The sequence below is a fragment of the Terrapene carolina genome, unplaced genomic scaffold (genome assembly GCF_002925995.2).
Source record: "Terrapene carolina triunguis isolate 2854851 unplaced genomic scaffold, T_m_triunguis-2.0 Scaffold131, whole genome shotgun sequence".
Taxonomy (NCBI): Eukaryota; Metazoa; Chordata; order Testudines; family Emydidae; genus Terrapene; species Terrapene triunguis.
In genome coordinates, this window is record NW_020664482.1 from 13,753,024 (window position 1) to 13,778,413 (window position 25,390).

The window sequence follows — 25,390 nt, forward strand, 5'->3', positions numbered from 1 at the left end:
CAGCTCTGCAAGGTGCTCCCAAAGAGCAGGCCTTGCTGAGGAGAAAGTTTGCCCCCTTTTTCAAGCCAGCTTTTCTTTGAATAAGCTGGTTTGATGTAGAGCCCTCAGCCACATCCTTCTGGGACTAGCACAGCTCAGAAGGCTATGCCTGTTCTGTATTGCCGAGCCCCGGGTGCTTTACCTCAACACGACTGCACTTATGAACCTTTGTCTGCAGAGAGAACAGCAGCTTTGTGAGCACCACACACACCGAGACTGCGCTGGTAGAAAAACAAAAACCTGTCCCTCGGTCTGTCTTTTGTTTCATCCAGTGGGTTCGTTCCCTTGTATTTAGGAAGCTGGGTTAGCAAGGCTTTAGCTTTCCAGTTAGTGACAAATTGAAACACTTTTCATTTAGTTTGGAAAATGAACAGCTATGCCTTATTCTTGTGCAGTCAAAGCTTAATGATTTGAATCGCATTTAACTGCAATGCTCAGTTATCCAAAGGTCAGACATGTCCCCTGAGGTCTGACTGAAGATCCAGCCCAACGGAGTTGTCCAGCTCTGCTGGGCTGGCGCTGGAGTGGAACTGCAGGAGCCAGCAGGCCTTAGGGAGGCCACCTGGGTCTCTGTAATCAGGGAAGACAACCCTGCTATTTTCAAGTCAACATAGACTTCAAAGTCTCCCCCAATCATCTGCAGGCTTCGGGTGTCTTCCTGAAATGCTCTTATCCTTTCTCCATCTGCAGAAAGGGGGATAGCGACCTACAGCACTCAGCACTCTCAGAGGTGGGGATAATGAGCGTGTGGAAAACACTTTGAAGATGAAAAATGCTCTGTAACCACTAATTATTAGGAACAGGTGTCTCATTTACATGACGACTCTCCTTTATCTCCCATGAGCTGAAAAGTCTATTATGAAACTGAAAGTAAAGGTGCACGTTTCCCCAGGTGCCATTGTGAGCCTTGGCTGTGAAATGACTGTCACATTTGCCTCCTCTGGATTCCATTTTGTGTCAACGAGGGGGAGATTAATTTTTAAATGCCTTTATTAGCATTGTATATAACCAGACAAGTAGGGATAAAAGAGGCTTGAGTTGGGGATTTTTGGAACAAGTTTATCCAACAGTTGAACAGAGTTGCTGCTGAATGCACTATTTCAGATTGTATTTGTTTTAACAGCTAACTGCTGTGCAGTCACATGGAAAATAAGATGTTACTGGGTTATAGAATCATAGAAATGTAGGGCTGGACGGGACCTTGAGAGGTCATTTAGTCCAGTCCCCCAGGCTGTGGCAGGATCAAGTAAACCTCGGCCATCCCCGAGAGGTGTTTGTTTAACCTGTTCTTAAAAACCATTGATGATGGATATTCCACAACCTCCCTCAGTAACCTATTCCAGTGCTTAACTATCCTCATAGTTAGAAAGTTTTTCCTAATCTCTAACCTAAATCTCCTTGTCTGCAGTTTAAGTCAATTACTTCTTGCTGCTAACCTGACATGTTTGTTGGCATCGCTGGGGAGACAATATGCAAATCCTATTTAATATTGTCCCTTTTGTGTGCATTGCCTCCTGGTTTCAGACCTTTTTTACTGAAGCACTTAGGGCAGAGATAGAGTCTGAAATTTCAATGCTAGAAATCTAATTAAAGTTAATTGATGTTTAGCTTCATTTTTGCCATGTCTTTGTTCCTGCCTCCCCCTTACTGCTTCCTACCTTCTTTTGGGGCAACCAGACACTTTCAGGAGAGTAAAGGCAGAACAATCCCTGTGCTTCTACCTCCTGGCCCATATACAAGGTAGATGGGTAGGGACAGGTTCCTTGTGTGTAGGTTCCGGGCAGATTATGGAATGCGAAGCCATTTGCTTTCCTCACATTTTTGTCACTAAAATCTGGATTTCTCATTTGGCTTCATTTTTGCACATTCTCCTTCAGACTAAGTGCAAGGTTCTCAGCTGTGCTGAGTTTCCACTCAGTGCAGCAGAGAAAGAGCCTGTCAGAGTGACCCAGATTCTGAGGACAGAGCTGTATCAGCCCTGACCCAAGCATCGGTTAGCGTAGCTGAGTGTCTGCTCTTATCTAAGCCATCTAGGAACAGCCCACAAGAGACCATAGCCCGGTGGCCAGAGTACAACCTTCTCCAGGAGCAGTCCTCCCTGCCCCGTGACATATCCCCTACCTCAGGCCTGGGTGGGTGGCCTGGTGATGAAAGTTCTCCCAAGGTGGATGAAATTCTCCGCTGGCAGGATGTAGCTGCTTTCTGGTCCCTTTGCACCTCGAGAGTGGCGCAAAAAGGTGGCTGCATGGGGATGATGGCAGTGGGGTGACTTCCCACTGAGAGGAGAGTTAAACTGCTCCCAATCTCTGAACCTGAGTCAATGTTTACATCTGACTAGCAGAGCAGCCCACCAAGGCAAGTGCTGTCCTCCAATGAGCCATCCACTAATGGCATCCCCTCCACTTCTGCTGATTAGCAGCACCTCCCACCTCCGATTCTGAGTCCTGTGCCCCAGCCAAATACACTCCAGAGTCTCCACTGCTACAGCCTTTTATAGGATTGGCTCTGCCAAACAGTGTGGCGGGAGGTGGGCAAAGCCATGTGGCCACCTCCTTTCCCTTCCCCACCACTTCTGTGTAATAGTTTTCAACTCATATGACATAGAATCCATCACTCTGTTGAGATTCACAATAGAGCTGTGCTTAGAACGGAGGGAAGATGGTCCTGTGGTTACAGCACAAGATCTGGCTCCTGTTCCCACTCTGTCCTGAGAGATCATGAGCAAGTCACTTACCCCAGCCCAGCTCTCACTGCTAGCAAGGGAAGCAATATGGCTGGAGGTATATTCCACCTTTTACCCCTTCCATGGGCTGGAAAAGAGAGTTAAACTGCTCCCAATCTCTGAACCTGAGTCAACATTTAAATCTGACCAGCAGTGCAAAGCACCAAGGCAAGTACTGTCCTCCAATGAGCCATCCCTACTACTTCTGCCAATTAGCAGCAGCACCTCCCACTGAGCGCACACCGGAGAGGCTTTGCTCAAGGCTTTAAACCCACCAGCCATTGAGGCCTAGACAATGGCTCTTCTCCCCAATGTAGGGCAAGCCTCTTTCCATAGGCTTTTATTTAGTCTCTTCCTTTTGAAGTGTGCTCCTGTTCTTTCTTTCCTGCCCAGCTAGGGAATCCTCCCCTCCCTGGATCTGATCTGGTTTTCACAGCAGTGAGGCTAATTGAAAGCAGGTTTAACACATTTCTTAGTTGTGAGAACAAAATACTTTATTAGGAAAAAAAAAAAAGAACCCAAGCCCTACAAGCATCATAAACCCTCCCTTGATAAAAGAGTCTTTAGTAGAACCGCTTTAAGAAGGTAAGATGCAGCAAAGGGGAGGATCAGGGAATTCAGGGAGAGGCAGCCTCTCCGCTGTCATATGTAATGTTTGAAAGTGCTGATACACTTCACTGCGTTAAAGTAACCCACAGAAAGGAATAATGTTCTGCTTCGAATGATTCTGGCCACTTGTGCTTAAATAGCATCACGCTTTTGGGAATGAGATGAAGACCATTCTCAGCACGGGGGCAGCATTGGTCTGAGGAAAAAAAGGACGGGGGAGGATGAGACGTGGTTCTGTTCCGAACTCTGCCCCTAACTCTGCCCGTAATTCCCAGATCAAGAAGACAGACCCACGCTAGCTCTGACCAAATAACCGTGCTAAAAATAGAGAGTAGGCAAGGCCGGCAGGGCTAGCCACCCTAAGTATGTACCCATCCAAGACGCTAGGCATGGACTCGACAGCTGCTCCCTCGAGCTGAAACTATGCTTCTATTTGTAGCGCATTCGTTCGATCAGAGCCAGCATGGGTATGTCTCCTCAAGCTGGGAATTCCCCTCCCCTCCGCAGCTCAAAGTGTGGCTATACCCGAAGTCCCTTAGTCTCCCTGAGCCTTAGACTCTCCAGTTATGAAATGGGAATAATAATACCCTCACATGGGGGACTGTGAGGATGTAATTAATAAATACTTTGGCCATGTCTACACTAAGGGAAAAGGTGCATTTTTTAACATGTTAGCTAGTGCAGTCGTTCCCAACCATGGGTCTGGGGCCCCCTGGAGAGCCGCGAGCTGGTTTCAGGGGGTCCGCCAAGAATGACCAGCGTTAGACTCGCTGGGGCCCAGGGCAGAAAGTCAAAGCCCTGCCATGCAGGACTGCAGTCCGGGGCCCTGAGCCCTGCTACTCGGGGCTGAAGCTGATGCCTGAGCAACTTAGCTTCGCTGGGGGCCCCCTGTGGCATGGGGCCCTGGGCAATTGTCCTGCTTGGTACCCCCTAACCCCAGCCCTGGCTTTTATATGCAGAAAAACAGGTGCTGTGGCACAGCTTGGCCGTGGAGTTTTTAATAGCAGGTGAGGGGGGCTCAGAAAGAAAAAGGTTGAGAACCCCTGAGCTAGAGTGTTAACTATCACCTTTACCATCCTAGTGTAGACAAGGCAGGTTGTAGTTTTAACATACCTTCACCCTGGGATTTACCTTGCCCAGCTAACATGTTAAAACTACAATTTGCCTCATCTACACTAGGATTTTAACGTGCGTATGTTAACACACGTTAGTTCATGAATTCATTAATATATCATCTAATTTATTAAAACACACCTTTCTCATTAGTGTCAATATGGCCTTTGAAAGTGTTTTAATATCTTTGAAGGGAGTGGTCAGCATTCAAAAGTCAACCTTTAGATACCACCCGAAATACATGAGATAACAACTTATTTCCTGTTCTAAGTATAGGGAGAAATGATGGCATCTCCCATGGTACTGAATGGTGGCAGATGCTGATCTTTAATCACAACCACTGTATAAATCCATAGCACTATCTTCTATTGTTGCTTACTTGTTCCTGCACGCAATACTTCTGGAGACAGCTGGGGTTTTGCTTCCCAATGGAATGCACACAGTGAACACCTGGTGTAATGTCTCTCTGATCCTCCATAAGGGGTAATTTAGAATGCAATCTAAGTTTTGGCCCAATTCCCAGATCAGGCAAAGATCTTTCAAAGTGACTATAGCACTGGGCTACTTCTCAAAAAGCAAAGAACTGATAAATTCGCCAGTACCTGCAGACAGGAACACCCAATAATTCATGAAGGCAGGAACGAGGCCCTCATCTCCTATTTGTATCTCTGTGCTATGTCTCTCTCTACTCCCCAAGCCTGGAGTTAGAAAGGATTTTCTCTGGCCTTTTGAGGGGAGAAATTCCCAGCCGCTGAGAGCAGGGAGCATCTAGTCTTTCTTCCTGTGTCACTTTCCTTCTCCTGCAAGGAAGGATGTTTCTACATGGCGTTTTTTTTCTCCTGGTCCCACAGGGGACTGAACAGCTCCTGCCCGATCAGGTCAGTTGTTATGTGCCTGGTTGAATGGGGAGGATTCTTTCACTGCTCAAATGCAACGTGAGCAATAAAGAAGATGCCTGAAACTGCATTATTCAGTAATATTTCTCAGAGATTAGCAAGGCTAGTTGTTTTAGAAACCCTCAAATTCTGCAGTGGGGGGGATTGGTTGGCTGTGTTTTTAAATCTGGCTTAATTTTTATGGGCCCTGTTTATTCCATGTCCATCATCAAGAGAGAAATTCACTCCAGTGCTGCAATTATTAATGATGAGTTAGGGCACCTAGAGCCTTAGGTAGATAGATTTAAAATAATTAAAAAGACAAGTAAGTAAATGAATGCTGGCTAGAAACCTGGGGCCTGACTCTAACCTGAGCAGTGTAAATTCAGCAGAGTTACTCATGATGAACACCGCTAGGAGGGTGATAAGAATCAGGCATTGAGGCTCTACCTCTAGCTGGTTCACCTAAATTTTAGACCACTCAAGTACAAGAAAATACTGATTATGTTAAGAAAATCCAGTACATTACACTAGGTAGCCGTGTTTGTTAGTAATGAATTAGTCTACGTGTAAATGCGAGGCTGCCTGTTAAAGGAAGGTAATGTAGTGGAATATTCACACATGTACACACATACACACAAACATACACTTGCATGAGGGTCGGTCTTCAATAATGATTTGGAGGATGGCGTGGACTGCACCCTAAGCAAGTTTGCAGATGACACTAAACTGGGAGGAGTGGTAGATACGCTGGAGCGTAGGGATAGCATACAGAAGGACCTAGACAAATTAGAGGATTGGGCCAAAAGAAATCTGATGAGGTTCAACAAGGACAAGTGCAGAGTCCTGCACTTAGGACGGAAGAATCCCATGCACAGCTACAGACTAGGGACCGAATGGCTAGGCAGCAGTTTTGCAGAAAAGGACCTAGGGGTTACAGTGGATGAGAAGCTGGATATGAGTCAACAGTGTGCCCTTGTTGCCAAGAAGGCTAACGGCATTTTGGGCTGTATAAGTAGGGGTATTGCCAGCAGATCAAGGGACGTGATCATTCCCCTCTATTCGACATTGGTGAGACCTCATCTGGAGTACTGTGTCCAGTTTTGGGCCCCACATGACAAGAAGGATTTGGAAAAATTGGAAAGAGTCCAACGGAGGGCAACAAAAATGATTAGGGGGCTGGAGCACATGACTTATGAGGAGAGGCTGAGGGAACTGGGATTGTTTAGTCTGCAGAAGAGAAGAATGAGGGGGGATTTGATAGCTGCTTTCAACTACTTGAAAGAGGGTTCCAAAGAGGATGGATCAAGACTGTTCTCAGTGGTAGCAGATGACAGAACAAGGAGTAATGGTCTCAAGTTGCAGTGGGTGAGGTTTAGGTTGGATATTAGGAAAAACTTTTTCACTAGGAGGGTGGTGAAGCACTGGAATGGGTTACCTAGGGAGGTGGTGGAATCTCCTTCCTTAGAGGTTTTTAAGGTCAGGCTTGACAAAGCCCTGGCTGGGATGATTTAGTTGGGGATTGGTCCTGCTTTGAGCAGGGGGTTGGACTAGATGACCTCCTGAGGTCTCTCCCAACCCTGATATTCTATGATTCTATGATAAGCGTATGTCGGTGCTCTGATCCCTAAAAAAAGAAGTACTGGAAGCCCTTGGGACTCCGCTCCAGAAGGACAGATAGCGGCTTGGTAACCTGGGCCAGTGCAGGTTACTGAGCCACCACCTCTCTTCTTTTGGAGTTGACCAGGTGGAGGAAGCAGTGTGAGCAGATAGCACCTTCATCTTTTCCACCTATTCCGCTTCCTGGCTTGTTCCAGTAGGAGAGGTGGCTTGGTAACCTGAGATGTCCAAGATACTGAGCTGCCATCTCCTTCCAGCATGGAGAGCCTGGGGAGAAGTATGCTTACTTTTCTCTAGCTGTTGGTTTTTTCCTATCTTCCCATCCCCCATATAGTTACTCTGAAGTTAATTTTTTGCACTGATTTTAACCTGTTCTTTAATTTTTGTAATGAACACTGAGAAATTTATGGGCAGTTTTAAACAAAATGTGTTTATAGCATAGTCCAGACTCATTCATAGAATATCAGGTTTGAAAGGGACCTCAGGAGGTTCTCTAGTCTAACCCCCTGCTCAAAGCAGGACCAATTCCCAGACAGATTTTTGCCCCAGATCCCTAAATGGCCCCCTCAAGCATTGAACTCACAACCCTGAGCTTAGCAGGCCAATGCTCAAACCACTGAGCTATCCCTCTGCCCTCTTGAGGATTATTTCCTCCCACATTTGTTCACTTTGCTTCTTTTGGGGAGGTTTCTTTTGCTTCCAGATGAACAGCTAGAACAGGAGTCGGCAACCTTTCAGAAGTGGCGTGCCGAGTCTTCATTTATTCACTCTGATTTAAGGTTTCGCGTGCCAGTAATACATTTTAACGTTTTTAGACGGTCTCTTTCTATAAGTCTATAATATAGAACTAAACTATTGTTGTATGTAAAGTAAATAAGGTTTTTTAAATGTTTAAGAAGCTTCATTTAAAATTAAATTAAAATGCAGAGCCCTCGGACCAGTGGCCAGGACCCAGGCAGTGTGAGCGCCACTGAAAATCAGCTCGCATGCCACCTTTGGCACATGTGCCATAGGTTGCCTACCCCGATCTAGAACCACTAATTATTAATAGAAAAGAAATTAAAGTATTGTGAATAATGGAGACTGCCCATAAAATGTATCAAAGGTAACTGGCAATACTGGTAACTTATTTCTAAAACTACTATCTCATTATCATACTTTATTATGACTTTTTAAAACAACTTTCCTATCAATTACTGCAGGCCAGGGTCAGAATAACTAATTATATTCAAAATAAATTGCCAACATATTTATTCTATTAATGTAAATAAGATAGTAAGAAAGTCTATATAACAATCTATCCTTTGACAATAACTGTCAGTGCAAAAGCAAGCATCTGCCAATCTGTCCAATGAATCCTGAAATAAAATACTACTGGATGCATAATAAATCTTTGCTCATATACGTACAGCAGAGAGTAACAGTTAAACACATGATGATTCAGCACTTAGGCACCTAAACATGCAGATAGGCCCCCAAGAGGGATTTTCAAATGTGCCGAATTCCCTAGTTCCTTTTCTGTAGTTAATCATCCAGCACTGGATTCCTGTTACACCAGCACATTCACAACTCATGTATTGTGAGTCACATGTATAGTGACTGTGTCTGGTTAATATTGAACCCAGTATGGTTTATTAACCATTAACCTACCAAGGGACTAAAAATATGTGTTGGGAGATTCTTCAGTGAAATAGTGCCAGAACCATATAGTTCCTGTAGTGGATTTTTAGCTGACTTGTTCCCTCAAAGTCTCATCATTATGTACATGAACCAACCATGCATTAATTTACAAGCATAATAAATGACTGGCCTATAAGAAACAAATATAAAATTCAAGCCACCTGAAAATAGATTTTGCAACAATGAGTTGTGGGTGTTCCTCGCTAGTGAAGCATAACCACTCAAGTGAGTAGGTCAACAGGCATAGTCTACATGAAAGTCTACAGATGTGCAGCGCTATAAGAATATACATGATGGGCCAAATTTTGAAAGGGCTTCCTTACTTGCATTTCCAAAATGTGCAAGTGTATATTCATAACAACACATTTGTATATGTATCAAGTGATTGCACACTCGAGCAGCTAATTAGAAACACACCTGATTTGCTTGAGCAAACACGGGGGAGGGATTTGTGTGCAGAAAAGATGTCCTTGCACATATTAAAGGCTTTAGTAAGGAGTACCGCTGTCCTTGCTCAGACAAAACCCCCATTAACGTCAATTTCATTTTTATTTTAATAAAATACGTGTATGGAATAGACTTTAGACTTGATTGTGCAATCAAACTCAGGCATTGGCAGGTATTTACAGTATGTAACTGTGACTAGCTTTCCAGGTTTCTTTTTTCCCATTTCTGCTTATTAAACTTCCAAAAAAAAAACCCTCTCTGGTACAATCAATAAATGACAGGCTATCTGAAAGGCATGGACATTGCGATCAGATTTAAATAAAGGCAATAGTCACTTCTTTTGTGGCACAGCTCTTAATCAGCTCTTATTTAACCTTTCCTATTAACTTCCACTCACAACTTCTACTCAATTTTTCATTGGAAGAAGATACTTTTTGCACAGCTGGAAACCAAAATCTGTGTATAATGGTGTGCACCATGTTAGTTACTGATAAATTAAATTTCTTGAAGATTGGATTTTTTTTTAGTCCTTTGAAATGATGCTTTACTAATGAAACTTCATTGACTCATTAAATAATATCAATGTTGATCATTACAGAGAGTTTAAAATGAGACAGAAGATAATAAGTAACCTTGTATAATGCTAAGTGGGCTTTTTATAATAAATAGGGCATACATTCATCAAAATGTTTAAGTTTTTATCATTAAAAGGGCTTAGTTCTTTCACTTGCAGGCATTGTGATTAACTGTGCTTGCATTTTGGGGCTTCCAGGTATTTCTTCTGCTCGCCCACCCACCCCAAACTACATTATCTGTGCCTCTGTTCCAGCACAACTTATCACACATTTTTCGCCCCATTCTAGTCACTGCAGATATTTTCCATTAACCTGAACAGTTTTTACACTTACAGTGGTGTTACAGTACACTATGACCATTAGCTGTTTTTTATATCATTGGTGTAGATTAAATATAGTGTGCTTTCTGCATATAACTAAAAGGACAAAATACAATGGATGTTTATTTTCTCATTTTAGAAAATACCATAGTTTTCCTGTTGCAGAGTTGTAGAGTCAAATGCTGTAAATTAATGTTTCTAAAAAGAAAAACATTAACACGGTTCATTCTAGCATTCCAAAGACCTCAACAGACTTTCCATACTGATTGCAAATTATGGTCTTATCCCCTAACTGAGAAATAAACCCTCCTGCAACTGTCCCACATATGGAAAACTCATTGAAGTCTCCAGGGTACAAGATCACACCCTGTATATACCAGTGTCATGTCACCAATTACTAAAATGTAGCCATCTCTGAACCTGGCAATCTCTAACCATTGCACACAGTATCAAATGCACCCTGTGCAGAGAGCCAACACAGGTCCAGTAGTTTATTGTAAGTTCTCAAAATAGGGCTCAAGAGTGTTAGCCCTCTTCACAGGGGCGAATTTCACCCATGCGGCACAATTATTGAGGTTAGCTAGAGAAGAAAACTGTAAAAGTTTCCTGCATGTGCTGTGCATTGTAAGTGGTCTAAAATGTTGCTTTTTCACTGTAAAAAAATGAACAATGAGTTAATTTATTAATGGTGAAAGGTCCAATCATGCTCCCATTAAATCCAAGGAGAGTTTTGTTGTCAACTTCAATGTTAATTGGCTTAACCTTTCTGGGTACACTACCTCCTATCAGCTGTATTAGGAATGCTGCCTCTGGATGACTCATATTAGCATAGCAACAATGTGTTGCGTGTTAACTTTGAATATAATTTAGGAGCCATTTTTATTTGCCTCATTGAATTCTATAAGCTCTAAGACAGGGGTGGGCAAACTACAGCCCGTGGGCTGGATCTGGCCCCTCAGGGCTTTGGATCTGACCCGCGGTGCCACCAGCACCATGTCCCTGCAGCCCCTGGGTGGGGGGGCAGAGGGCTCCATGCATTGCCCTGGCCTCCAGGCACCGTCCCCCTCAGCTCCCATTGACTGGGAATGGGGAACCGCGGCCAATGGGAGCTTCGGGGAAGGTACCTGGAGATGCGGCAAGGGCAATGCACGCAGAGTCCTCCGCCCCCTCTCTCCCAGGGGCCGCAGCGCTTCCGGGAGCGGCGCGGGGCCGGGGACAGGGCAGGCATGCAGAGAGCCTGCCCTGGCCCCAGTGCGCACCGCTGCCACCCGGGAGCCGCTTGAGGTAAGCAGCGCTGGGCCGGAGCCAGAAGCCCTCCTGCACCCCAATCCCCTGCCCTGAGCCCCCTCATGCACCCCGCACCCCTCCTGCACCCCAACCCCTGCCCTGAGCCCCCTTGTATGCCCCGCACCCCCCCGCACCCCAACCCCCTGCCCTGAGCCCCCTTGTACACCCCGCACCCCTCCTGCACCCCAACCCCCTGCCCTGAGCCCCCTAGTACACTCCGCACCCTCCTGCACCCCAACCCCCTGCCTGAGATCCCTGCTGTACCCTGCACCCCTGTGCACCCCAATCCCCTGCCCTGAGCCCCCTGCCGCACCCCGCAACCCTCCTGCACCCCAACCCCCTGCCCTGAGCCCCCTCCTGCACTCTGCACCCCAACCCCCTTCCCTGAGCCCCCTCATACACTCCGCACCCCTCCTCTGCCCTAATCCCTTGCCCTGAGCCCCTTCTTGCACACCCAACCCCCTCCCACACCCCGCACTCCCTCCCGCACCCCAATCCCCTGCCCCGGCCCTGCAAACAATTTCCCCACCCACATGTGGCCCTCAGCCCAAAAAGTTTGCCCACCGCTGCTCTAAGAGCTACCCTCTTATGAATCCCATTTTCTTTTAGTAGGGCAGTAAGTCTGATTGAAATGAATGGGTCTGTGTATTTGAAAACCATCACATTCAAGAAGAATTAGGAGAAATCCTGCAAATATGTTTAATTACCATCAATTTCATAGTTATCTGTGAAGGGGCACAATCAGAGCAATCTGTGCCTCATAACACAGAGCGATCTAGCTATACACAGAAACCTTGCAGGAAACGGTTCCTGCATAGCCTTCAGGAACTGTGAAAGATACATAGACCCTCAGGATGTCTCATCTAAATGGAGTTCCTTGCTACCCTTTCAAAAAAAGCCAGTGTCTGACCCGCAACAGGCCACAAAGGACTTTCTGCTAGAGAAATGATGTTGCCTTATCCTATTATGGGCAGATCTCAGAGGTTGAGAATAGTTCTCATCGCCAGAATCAGAGGTTGCTGTATTCATCAGTTCTTTCCCAATTGATGCCTGCAGGACCCACTTGAGATGTTGGCAATTCAGTATGCATCACTCTTCTCTTTGAATGAGTTTGCACTTAGCTTTTGCCCCAGCTGCTGCCTTTCAGATACAGTGTGAAACCAATGTCCTGACCACTTGTGGTCATTAAAAATCCCATGGGAATTACAAAAATAGGGATGGAATCCTTGGAATCCTGGCCAAATTCCAGCCAGAGAAGTTCTAAGATATTCTGCTTACCTAAATTCTTGATTTCCTGTCTTAACTGATGTGCAACAGTTGTTAGTTACTGCAGTTCCTTCCAGAGGTGGTTAAGGAAGAAGTGAGCCTTGTATGTAGTTCATAGTTCAGATTAAGTGTGTTGAGATGCTTCAGGATACAAAGATTTAGAGGCAACATTTTCAAAAACACCTCAGCGCCTGAGATTTAGAGATTTCAAAAGTGATTTAGGCACTCTATTAGCTTGAGACTACTAAATGCCTAGGTCATTTTTGAACATGGGACTTAAGTTCCTGATTCAATTAGGTGCGTTTGAAAAATGTAACCCTGTTCTACTTTATATTGGGACAGATTCTGATACTCTTGGTGAATACTGCCTTACTCCACAAACGGTCTAATTGAAGTCAATGAGACCAGTTGTAGAGTAAGGCACTATTCAATGTGAGTAAAATGTTCACAAATGGGACCTATATTATTATTTCATTTTCAGGCTCCTTTCGCAAGCACTGCAGCATTTTAGCTCAAGTAGTTAGTAATGGGTTTAGAAAAATAAAAACAAACAGTACTGTGCAGTCCTGCACACACTCATGTGAGTAGTCCCATTGAATTTGCAAGCTCAGGTTGCAAAAGAAGTATGACTGATGCTGGAATAAGTGCACCTTTGTATATAAATATTACCTGTCTATCTGTTTTGCTTACATTAGATTGCCCCTTCCAAGGTGATATTTTTCCTTCTCAGTTAAGAGACATGACCAATACAGCATGGGCGGTCTCTTTGTTTTAAAAGATTAAAATCTCCTTTCTACTCATGTTCTAGTTATACGCAGTGCTGCGTTAGTTAAATATCAGTTTCTGATATTTACACACACATTGTAAACATTAGGTTAAACTGAACCCTGCTGTAACTCCACTGAAGTCAATAGTTTACACCGGGGGCATATATGATTGTTAATCCCGTAACTCAATCATTTGATATTTACAGCAGCAGAAAAATTAGTGCACAAGCTTAAAGGTCATATATTTTTAAAAATTGCTTTAAATTGGTTCATAAAAGCTTTTTGGTGCCCTCCTTAACTGCAAATATACTTCAGAAAGGAGTATTCCAGATTGTTAGTTGGAAATGTGTAGACTAAACCCTTCTGGTGTATTATTATGGAGGAATCCAGCTGAGACAGTTAGCTTACAAAAGCAGCTACACCTACGCCATATGGTTCATAGCTACTTTTCATAATGCCTCTAAGGCAAATTGCATTCCATAGGTAGCAAACATCAGGCAAAGAGAAACAGATTATTTTCATTTAGACACTTTGGGCCAGACTCTCAGCTGGAGGTACTCTGACTAACACCAGCTGCGGATCTGGCCTTTTTATGGAGAAAGTGAATACTTTTGCATTGCAAAACTTTTCCCAATTCTCTGGAGCATTATTACTTTGTGAAGGTTACAGAACAGTGAAAGAGGGAGAATTCCATCATGAGCTTTCGCTTAAGGCAAAAACTTGTGAAACTGTAATAGTTAGAACATGCTATCTTCCCCCTTAAGCTTTTCCGATAAAGCTGCCCAAATTGACCCAATTCACTTCCATTAGGAGGTAGAAAAACATTGTGTAAGGCTGGTTAAAAAACCCCAGTGTTGTCATATCCCTCAGTACTGGATTCTGTGCTTACTGAAGTCAGTGGAGTAGAATTGGGCCCTGATTTGTATAATACCAGTGGTGGTGATGTAGCTCCATTGGTTACCTGCACCAAACCAGCCTCATCAGTAGCCCTCAGCCAAGCTTCATACTAAAATCATTAGCTATGGTACTATAAAAAAAAATACATGTTGAGTACTACTTGCTATATTCTTACTACAACCAAATGTGAGAAAGTAAATGGGGAAATGCCATGGCACTAGCCTTGTAGTGTTTCTAGATCATACAAGAAAAGCAATCAGCCAAATATGGAGCTATTGGGTGGATTTTAGACACACACAGCATAGGGTTGCCAGGTGTCCATTTTTGACAGGAATGCCCCATCGAAAAGGGACCCTGGCGACTCCAATCAGCACCACTGACCGGGCCGTTAAACGTCCAGTCAGCGGCGCAGCAGGGCTAAAGCAGCCAGCTGCTGTGGCTCCGTGTGGCTCCCGGAAGCAGCGGCATGTCCCTCCTCCAGTTCCTACGTGTAGGAGCAGCCAGGGGGCTCTGTGCGCTGCCTACGCCCCAAGCACTGGCTCTGCATCTCCCATTTGCTGGGAACCGTGGCCAATGGGAGCTGCAGACGGGGCAGTTTGCAGAGCCACCTGGCTGTGCCTCCGCGTAGGAGACAGAGTGGGGACATGCCACTACTTCCAGGAGCCACCTGAGGTAAGCGCCGCTCGGAATCTGTACCCCTGACACACACACCCTATGCCCCAACCCCCTGCCCCAGCCCAGAGCTCCTTCCCGCACTGCAAACCCCTCAACCCCAGCCTGGAGCCACCTCCTGCATCCCAAATGCCTCATCTCCAGCCCCACACCAGAGCTTGCACCCCCAGCTAGAGCCCTCTCACACACCCCTGCACCCTAACCTCCTGCCCCAGCCCGGTGAAATTGAGCAAGTGAGGGAGGGAGAGCCAGCAACGGGGGGGGGCGAAGTGAGGAGGGGCTCAGAAAAGGGGTTGGGCAGGGGCCTCAGAGGAGGGGTGAGGCACAGGTGTTTGGTTTTGTGCGAGTAGAAAGTTGGCAACCCTAACACAGCCTCCCCCCCACTGACAGATTGAAGATCCAGGTTGTATTTGAAACACACTAACAGTGCAATCTTCCCAAACAATACAAGCTATTTATTACATATGCACTGACTGACCTATATTGCTACTGTTTAATTAGCATGGGATTATTCTATGGTTCCAATGCAATGTAAATGAAAAGGATCACCAGAAACACTCCCTTCTGCAGACAACCAGAGGAAGAGAGCTCTTCTGTAATTACAGCACTTAGGGCTCATCTTCACTACCAGGGAGATCGACACTGCTGCAATTGACCGATTTAGCAGGTCTAGCGAAGACCCACTAAATCGACAGGAGAGCGCTCTGCGGCTGACTCCAGTACTCCAGCTCCCCGAGAAGAGTAAGGGAAGTCGACGGGAGAGCATCTCCCGTCAACGCAGTACAGTGAAGACACTGGGGTAAGTCGACCTACGCTATGTCAACTCCAGCTACGTTATTCATGTACCTGGAGTAGTGTAACTTAGGTCTACTTAACCTGTAGTGAAGACAAGCCCTAAGACTAGAAAATGATGAGGTTATGGTTTGTGTATAAATAAAAACTGCTCATTTTTTCTGGGTGCTTCATCCTTATAGTAGCCATTTGATTGTCCTTCTTGATTTTACAGTGAAAATTCCAACTGTGCTAAACAATGTTGTCTCAGCTCGGTGGGAAAGTCACTGTCTCATATCCCATCACAACATTTCCAAACTTTATTCGACTATTTTGCTATAATTCAGTGGGATTTGGGTGCCTACTTTCATTAGCTCCTTTGAAAATCCCAGCCTACATCAACGAATCAGTCTGAGCTGATCTTGCTAAAATAAAAAAAAGAGAGTGAGAGAGAGAAAATCAAACCATAGAGAACCACAGAATTTGTCCATTATGTCCTCAAAGCATATTCCAGACACAGATTATCACTGGTAAACAACAAAAGCAACAGGGGGGAACCCTTGTCATGTCATTAGGCTTCTAGAGTGTATGTAAAGCAATATAATAACAAACATTCTCAGCTAGTCCTGATAGTTCTAGGTGTTATTATCCCTTTCTAGAATTTAGGAAAAAAATTAACAAATGCCTTGTTAAGGAATCAAAATGGACACTAAAGGCCTGTCATCAAAATAACCCACATGTGATTTCAATCCCCAACATCATGGTGTTGAATGACAGATTTTGGCTTTATGACAGTTTTAATGAGAGTTTATGGCTACTCGATAAAGCAAAATTCAGTGTGAAGAGTATAGTAAAACTCTGTTACATAACCCCTTTTCATCTTCAGGAAGTACAGAATTATTTAATTGGACAGCTCACTTTCTTTATCTATATTAGTTGGAGAACATATGTAGCTAGGTTACGTGCCCATTCTTCATTGTGTCCCTCGTAGAATTATGCATAATTTTTCATTATTATTATTAGCTTTCTATCAATAATATAATGTTCTTAAATCATTTTAATGATTCCAAAACACATGCAATTTGCAATGAAATTCTAACCTAATGATTCTTGTAATTCTTTATTGGCTTTATCATTTAATTATTTTGTTTGAGACTGTAGATTGTAATATGTGGTGACTGTTTTGTAACTAACTCCAATATGTTCTCTCTTTTCAGAGAGCAGACATAGCTGTTGCTCCACTCACCATAACGTTGGTACGAGAAGAAGTCATAGACTTTTCAAAACCTTTTATGAGTCTGGGCATCTCCATCATGATCAAGAAGCCTCAGAAATCTAAACCTGGCGTATTTTCCTTTCTGGATCCTTTGGCTTATGAAATTTGGATGTGTATAGTCTTTGCTTACATTGGAGTCAGCGTAGTTCTTTTCCTAGTCAGCAGATTCAGTCCTTATGAATGGCATTTGGAAGACAACAATGAAGAACCGCGTGACCCCCAGAACCCTCCCGACCCTCCAAATGAGTTTGGAATATTTAACAGCCTTTGGTTTTCCCTGGGTGCCTTTATGCAGCAAGGATGCGATATTTCTCCAAGGTTTGTTCCATATCACTCCATCACCTTTTTGCATTTTATGGTCATATGCTGATGCCATGGTGCATATATGTTACTTTCTCAATTTTTTCATTTCCAAATTTTTTGTTTAACATTCCATCCAATGCTAAGCTTCATCATCAAACCACTACGCTTATTCACCTAGTAAGTGTGTGAGTGGCGTTGCCTTTAATGCCATTCATGCATTTCTGCAAAAACTTATATACACCATGTTGAGACTGTAAAATGCATAGGGTTTTACATTTTCAGCAATGCTTGGAGGGCTACCGTGTTTTTGCTGCATATCTCATTTTACGGTCATCTGCTTGGTGCATATAACATTTATTTTGCTATGCAAAATAAGAACTGCTTCAAAAACCACATGCAACAGCACTTTAAAACACCTCCATGCCAGTCTCAACTTATGCTGACCTTTTAATTTTCCTTCGAGCTTTAGTTTTCTATGTGTTTCCATTGCACCATCCAGTCATCCATTACTAATTTGTTTACTATCACATTCATATATTCATTTCTCCATATGTACATCTCTGAGTTGTTATGTGTTGTACTGTATGTGCATCATTATGTAAATCTAGTCTTGTCTGATCTCCTTGTGTTCATAGTCAATGTGGCCTTCTAATAAGTGTTGCCAGTTTTCATAAAATTACTTTTTTTCACGCAAATAGTCTTTCTGAATAAGCCGTTAGGAAAACAGATTTGATGTTAGCTCTATTTTAATACACAATACGGATATTAAGTAGAATTTGATTGCTTTTTAAAGTAAAATTTACAAAGCACTGGAGAGTGCTCAAGTTCTCTTGATTGAACAATGCATACTTCAAAATATTTTTTAAATAACATAGTAAAAATGTTTCTATGCATACATCATTAAAATATATTGGTGACGTCTGATAAGCACTAAATCTACATAGCTTTATAGTAATGGATCTTAACTGGTTTGTATAATAATATTTTTAAAGTCAGTTTATAGCTACCATAATTATAAAAAAAAGACTCATTTAGTACAAACAATATGCCCTTTCCTCTTTAACAAAGTTGTGAACATATATTACCTTAGGGAATCAAATGATTTCTCAATAAGCACTCATATTCAAAACAAATAGAGCCCATTTCCATATGCTTTCTGTGCCCCTCTCAATGTGCAGACAATACCTAAGTCTTTGACAAATTACCAGACTTTCATAGCCTATATAAAAAGAGAAATCTTGGGTGTAATCCTAGCCCTGTTGAAGTCAAGGGCAAAAGTTCCATTGACTTAAAAGGGCCTGGATTTCATCGCTTATCATCTAGAGTTGATCCTGACCCTGCACTCCTTTCACGCCCAAATCTCCTATTAATTTCATTAGGGATTTAGGACATGTAAGGAGTGTCCAACTAGATGTGTTATATTTGAAAGCTTGCAATTTCTATTGTTTAGCAGTGAAGAAAAAGAAGTTGATTACTGTGATTAATTTTTTTTTAAATTACGTGCACAACACATTTTCCTAAATATGTGCATACATTAATGTTAGCAAGAAATCTGTTAAATGAGTAAGTGTTCCAATGTGCTACCAGATTGTATATCTATAGCTTTTAGCCTGTTCCTCATGTTTATGCACAATATTTGTGGTTTAGTCCCAAAATCTGTACCAAAACTATGCCCCTTTGCTTGCTGTTAAAGATACGGAGCAGTGATAGCATTTAAATTGCTGTTGACCATGTGTTTGCCCAATTTAAAGGACCGGGAAATAAGCACTGGGACATCACATGGAAAGCTGCAGGCATTATGCTGTTTCCACTAGACCTGTTTATTGACAGTAAAGAGAAGTGCATAGGGGTTTTTTTTTTTTTGTTAATCTCTCATGTGACTCTTTGACCTGTTTGGCCTTGTATATTTTGCATAATGAATTGAATATATTCTATCTTTATCAATGCCACAATTATAGGTGACTTGGAAATACCAACTATACAGAGATGACAGTAAATATGTCCAGCCATAACTTTTAACTTAATATTAATACATGAAATATCCACTGAAGACATCGTTCCATTGTTTTGTTATCTTTAACGATAACAGAAGGCCAGACAGTTAAATGAGTTTTTACGAAAAAATTGTAAAATGCTTTAAGGTCCAGAAACACTGTTACTTTGAGCATTGAGCTGATTTAATGTCTAGTTTATTTTCCATAGAAAAGGACTATTCCCAAGCATTCCATTTTGAATCCATACCTTTGTCAGGAAGAAACATAATTCATAGCACATTGATTATATTGAATGTTTCATAATATTTTATTGGCATTAAAAGGGATTCATTCTTCCATTGTGAGTTTGCCTGAATACATTTCTTGTGTGAGAGTGTACAGCACTTTTAGAGAGATGCCAACGAGCATTCTGGAGAGATCACTTTTGTGCTTCCTGATAAAGGCTCTTTCAGCTACCTTTGTGTGGAATAACTGTGACATCTCTTGGCTAGTTAGATCTATGATGGGTGAGTATTTTTTGTGGATATTCCAGAGGATATATCCCTATACTCTACTCTCTGTGTTTAATAGGATTTGTCTAACCTGAATCAGATAACAGCTACTCGCTGTGTTCAGTACATCCCTCTATGGAATCAACATTTGTTCCAGCTGTTTTGTTCTGCTATCAAAGACTACTGTGTTATCAGCATAGTGAGCTAAAGTTTTGAGAAGCCACTCGTGGTGGTTCAGACATAGATTACCTAAATGGAGAATCTACACCACAAACGAAAAGCCACACAAAGCACAGTCAAATTCGTAACTTGTTTTGAGCAAAATCATTTCCTTGCAGGTTCTACGAATCAATATCAAGGTTTTTTGTTTAAAAGTATTGCATGAGTCTGGTAGATTAAGGCCGTCGAGTTCCAGGGACCTATTTCTTCCCCTGTTAAAACCAAGTGACTCCTCCTAAAGGCATTGGAGTTACTTACAGTGGGATTTTCAAAAGCACGTAGGCATGTAACTCCCATGGAGTTTCTGTGGGGGGAGAATGGGAGTCAGAACTGTTATTGTAATCTTTCGTCAGCTGGGGTTTGGGTCATGTGGTCAAGTTCTGTGCAAACTTCTACCTCATGCAGCTCTATCACACTCAGTGAGCTTGCTGGTGATGTAAGTGCAGAACTTGGCTCACAGTTTAGCGTATAGCAGATTACATGTACACTTGAAAGAAAAAGTGGCGGTAGAGATTCAGATTTTTCCCTGAGGAAGTTCAGTGTTTTCCAGCCAGACTTGCTCATTCTTATATTTTATTAATCTTTTATTGGTAAGAAGAGGCCAATTAAAAATGGGTGTTCAAGAGAAGAGGAAAAATTCAGGTGCTTTTGATTATAGATAAGAATTTGTTTTTGTATATTACTGTTCTGCAAAGTGAATGCAACTTTTACATAATAATGTTGTGTTTTTCTCTTGTTGCTAATTTGCTCTCATTTAACTCCATGCTTCCTTTCAAATTTCCTCTCAAGGTATGCTCACTTTCTGTTTATTTCCCTTTCAAAGCACCTCCTGAAACCCTATATTGATAATGCTGTTGTTCAATTGCCATGTCTTTGTCTCAAGCTCAGTATGAATTAGTTAATACCAAAAAAAATCATTTAAAATGAACGTTGTACAGTTTGCCGACTCACTGAGGAAATGTGCATTTTATAAAACATCAAAGGTTGCTTGTATTTTTTAAACAAGAGCTTTTTAAACAGCAATGCTGCACACCTTGTACAAGTGTGACCTCTCTACAATGGTTCTTGTAGGTGTTTTAAGTTGTAATCCTTTTCTCTGTAATTGTTATCTGAGTAATGGACAATAAGTTATGTGACAGCTCAAGTAAAATGATAAGTAATCTCTTCTTATCAGCCTGATTTAAATTCAGAGTTTACATGCTAACCCTATTTTCCCTCAGCCCTCTGCACCAACCCATGCAGTGAGTATAAGGAGCCTTCATATCAGCAGATGGAGTTGGGAGGGAAAAGTCCTGTGATGTTATTTTCCCGCCAAAAGAAGTTGGCAGTCCCTGCCCAGCTGCATTCTAGCTCTTTGGCTGGCTGGGCTAGACCCTGGCTTTCCAGCTTTACTTTCCTCAGAGATTTTTTTCCCAACCCGTCCAAATCACCACTTGTAGCTACTTTAATGTAGCTTGCTTCAGAGTGGTGGGTGTTTAATTTTTCTCTGCAGCACTCTGGGGGAAACAGCTCTATGGTTTCATCCAGCTTTTTCTAAAATGAGCTCCGCTGTTGGAGTGAACAGAAGCTCATTCCAGATTTAACAGAATTAGATCAGAGAACTGGAGAACTAACCTGTTCCTCATCCTCCAAGAATCATCCCTTGCACTTCACATCCCTCAGGAAATCCCATCTCTTTGAGCAATCTCTCCTCCCTTCATCTCATCACTATCTCAATGCCCAGACTCTCCAGCCCCGGAACTGTCGTCAGGTATTTTATCTTGTGTCTGTTTGTCTTGTTTTTTTAACATTATAAGCACTTTAGAACAAGAACCGCTTACCTTTCTGGGTGTGTTCAGAGCTGTATAAATTATTATATCATCATATGGCTCTGTGGTTTCACTGTTCCTGTATTGCTTGCCTTTCTGACTGGTAGCCCAAACCTGGAGTCACTAGAGAACTATCAGTAACGTCTCCTGCAGCAGGCTCATGTTGGACTTGTTGTACTTTCTTGTCAAGGGGCCCAGGTTGGTTCTTCTTAACCTGGTTCTGACAGGTCCCAACTTCCTTTTGGGTAGTGCTCAACCCTGGGGCTTCCTTGGTGGATGTGCTGTGCTTTTTTTATTTTTATTTTGGCAGCTTGTAATCTGAACTCAAAGCTCTGCCCTCCCTTAGCCACATAGGAGATCATCCTATTGCTAACATGCCCTCACAGGTACTCACTTTATTTCTCCGAGGTACATCTTAGACAAATTCCTCAGACTGCTCCATTACATTGGCTTGACACAGATGTAACTAATCTTTAAAGCTGCCTTTTTAGTGAGCTTCTGTTTGGGCAGACGGGGGCTGGAGCTTCAAGCTTTTTCACTGCTCGTGTTATATCAGAATGAGGTAGTGATCAAGTCTGTTCCCCACCTCTCCTAATTCTGTGTGGGTGCCTGAGAGGAGAAAAAAAAAGACTCCTCATGCACTTACTGCAAAGAGCTTTTCTTATGCACTCTACAGGAGAACTGAAATTTAGAAAGTCAAGTCACCTATTTATCCTTTTGGGAGGCCCCAAGGAAAGCTTGACAACCTCTGTGCCTTGTGTGTCTTATTGAGCATGAGACTGCATTAATCAAGCTTATGCTGTCCAAAACACTGAAGGTTTCTGTCATAGCTCAGGCCTTGAAAGCCATCTCTTCCTCATGGGCAAAGAGGCAATACTTCCCTTCTAGAGCTGAGCAATGTGGCTGCCTGAACAGCCTTACATACCCTTTCACATCATTACAGACTTGATGAAGTGGCCTCTGCAGATACTGACTTCAGCAGGTGGGTGATGTGAGCTATAATCCATCAGTTTCGCAGTATCTTTGGATACCAGCCCACGGCTGTTCTTGCAGTGGGATTTGCTGTTGATATTCCTTGGGCTAGAGATATACTGGACAATTGCAACTTCATACCTGTTAGTGTGATTTCTCCATGTCCTTCTAACCCAACCCAGATTTCCAACTCTGCTTCCATTGTTTTGGCAGTATTTTTATGGATGTGTATTTTGATGTTGGGTTTTCTTAGAACTGAATAGAATTTTTATTACTCAGGAATCCCCTCAGTGGGCAATGCCAGCCAGCCCCCGCTTTATGAGGTATGGGGTAGGGCTATAGCACAAGAATATTGCCTTTTTCTCATCTCCATCTGTTGGTAGGTGAACTTGTACCCACTGCCTGGGGGTGGTACAGAAGGGCATGAAGGAACCCAGTAATCAGAATTTCTCATTTTCTCTGCATCAAGGGCAAGAATGGTCTGTCTGCTATAAACCCTACTGCTGAAATTGTCCATTTCTTTATCACTGCAAAAGATTGGTGTCTACTGACACTTTTTCTTGGATACACCATGTAAATAATCATTAGCAATTACATGTATAAAATTAATTATATATGGTAGGGTCCAAATCATAAAAATAAATATTCTTAGGGATTTTCATATGTCATGCTTTTAAAAAATATGAAAACTTTAGGTTGTAGGCAGGGCTTGGTTTTGATTCTTTCCCCCCACCCCGCTTCTATTCGAAATAGACACTTTTCCTTGTTTATAATACTGAGAGGAAAGAACCCTTAGCTGTAAATGTTTGGTAGGACATTTCTGTACACATAAATAACAGACCAAAAAAAAAAAAGAAGAACATTATTAAGTTTGCGCAGTCAAGAACTCAAAAGTGAGGAAATGCCAGAATTATGGTTGCCAGTGCATGTAAAGTTCCTCGTTTCCTCTATTCCACATAAAACCGAGGATCATTTTCAGAGCAGAAGAGATACAGGTTTGACAACAGGCATTTAGCCACAAAATCCTGTACTGGTGCAGTATTAGTCAAACAAACATATCAGTGACTAATTCCTCAATGTGTGGTAAGTGCACTGTTCCAAAAGTAAAATATACTGCAAGTGTCCCAAATGGGGCTCTGTTTTTCAATCATTTCTCGTGAATTTGTGATGTAATTTTGGGCTACTGAATCAAGGTCATGGACTTTAATATATTTGGGACCTGATTCTGCTTCCACTGAAATCAGCGAGAACTAGAACAAGTAGTTGAACAGATAATTTTGTGCCAATCTTCTGCAGTGTTACTGATCACAGTGTCATTGATCAGCAGGTGCTTTAAGTATGCACACAGTCTAATTGACTTCAGTGAAACTACTCACATGCTAAAGTGCATTGCTGGATTGGCACTCAAGTGCTCAGTACCTTGTGTGACTATGCCCTAAAATTGGGGGGTTGCTTGAGGAAGGAGTACAGGATTGGGTCCTAGACAAGCATTTAGGCCCTTATGCTCAGTTAAGATCCCTACACTCTTTTACACCAACTGAGGACTGGCCTTTTATTTTACAATTTTTTTTTCTTTTGCATTTTTAAAAAAGCTAAGGGAAAAAACAGGCAGTGATTAGATTTTTCACCTCACTCCTGTGCTGCTTTGGTGGTGTGGGCTGAGATGGGAATGTGGCAGACCCAAATTATTAAATAGTAACATGCATCATTTGGAACAGTGGATTTTAGACATGCACATTTTATTTAACATAAAATATACCAGAATGTTTCCTCATTCTAATGTGTAGGATTCAGACTCCCTTAATTCCCATTGTGCCATGGCATGAGCAGACCTCATACTGCTCCCTTGGAGTAACTCCCCTTGTGCAGGCCTCAGTGGGGAGATTATTTATCTCCAAGTCTTGCATGTAATCAGCTAGCATAGAGCATTGGATGGGACTTTTCTGCCCACTACCTATCATTGATCTTCTGCAGAATGAGTAGAGAGGTGCGGGAGTGGGAGGGTTCCTGTGTTCACCAATCTTCTGCTTCCATTGGTCAACTGCTGTTGACCTATTCCTGGCCCCTCCAATCCCCATAGATGCCTTCCTTCATCTACTTATAGTGTCTGACTTCTGGAACTGAAGTGCCTGCTTCAGGTTCTGGTTCTTTTACAATGCATACCCAGGATATGCCAGGCAGTACTAACTGCATCAATTTCTCCTTATAAATAAATTACAAATTACCTTATTTATACCATGTTACACCTGCGTATTTTACACAATAATTACACACTACACATCCAATTAACTTTTGAAACACCCTGCACATCACCTTACTCATTCCTTTCTCAGGACAAAACTCATAACTAGGTTTTGCAAGGACCAAGCAAGAAGTGCACAAATAGAGTCTTCAAGCATTAGTGGTATCATCCTCGGCTTTATTGCTGAAACTTTTCTCTGTCAACTTCTGGCCTCATTAAAAATTAATTTAAGGCCCAAATTTCAAGAAAGTGCTTTGATCTGTGTCTATACAATTTGTACATGTCCCCACTTGCACAGATATGTAGGAACGCATGCACTTAGTCTCAGATCTGCCAAGACTTATGTCTGTACTAACAGTGCGTAAAATTAAGTCATCCCACTGAAATCCTAGTTTAAGTCTTGGCAGGATCGGGGCCTTAGAGAC

The 25,390-nt window shown here is 42.7% G+C and overlaps 1 protein-coding gene across 1 annotated transcript in view; it reads left to right on the forward strand.

Moving 5' to 3' along the window:
• Window positions 1–25,390, forward strand: part of GRIA3 (glutamate ionotropic receptor AMPA type subunit 3) — a 212,123-nt gene that overhangs the window by 130,432 nt on the left and 56,301 nt on the right. Inside the window, exon 11 of the mRNA XM_024195460.1 lies at window positions 16,878–17,254. Within this exon, the coding sequence (XP_024051228.1) occupies window positions 16,878–17,254 (377 nt within the window). The remainder of the gene's footprint in view (window positions 1–16,877; window positions 17,255–25,390) is intronic.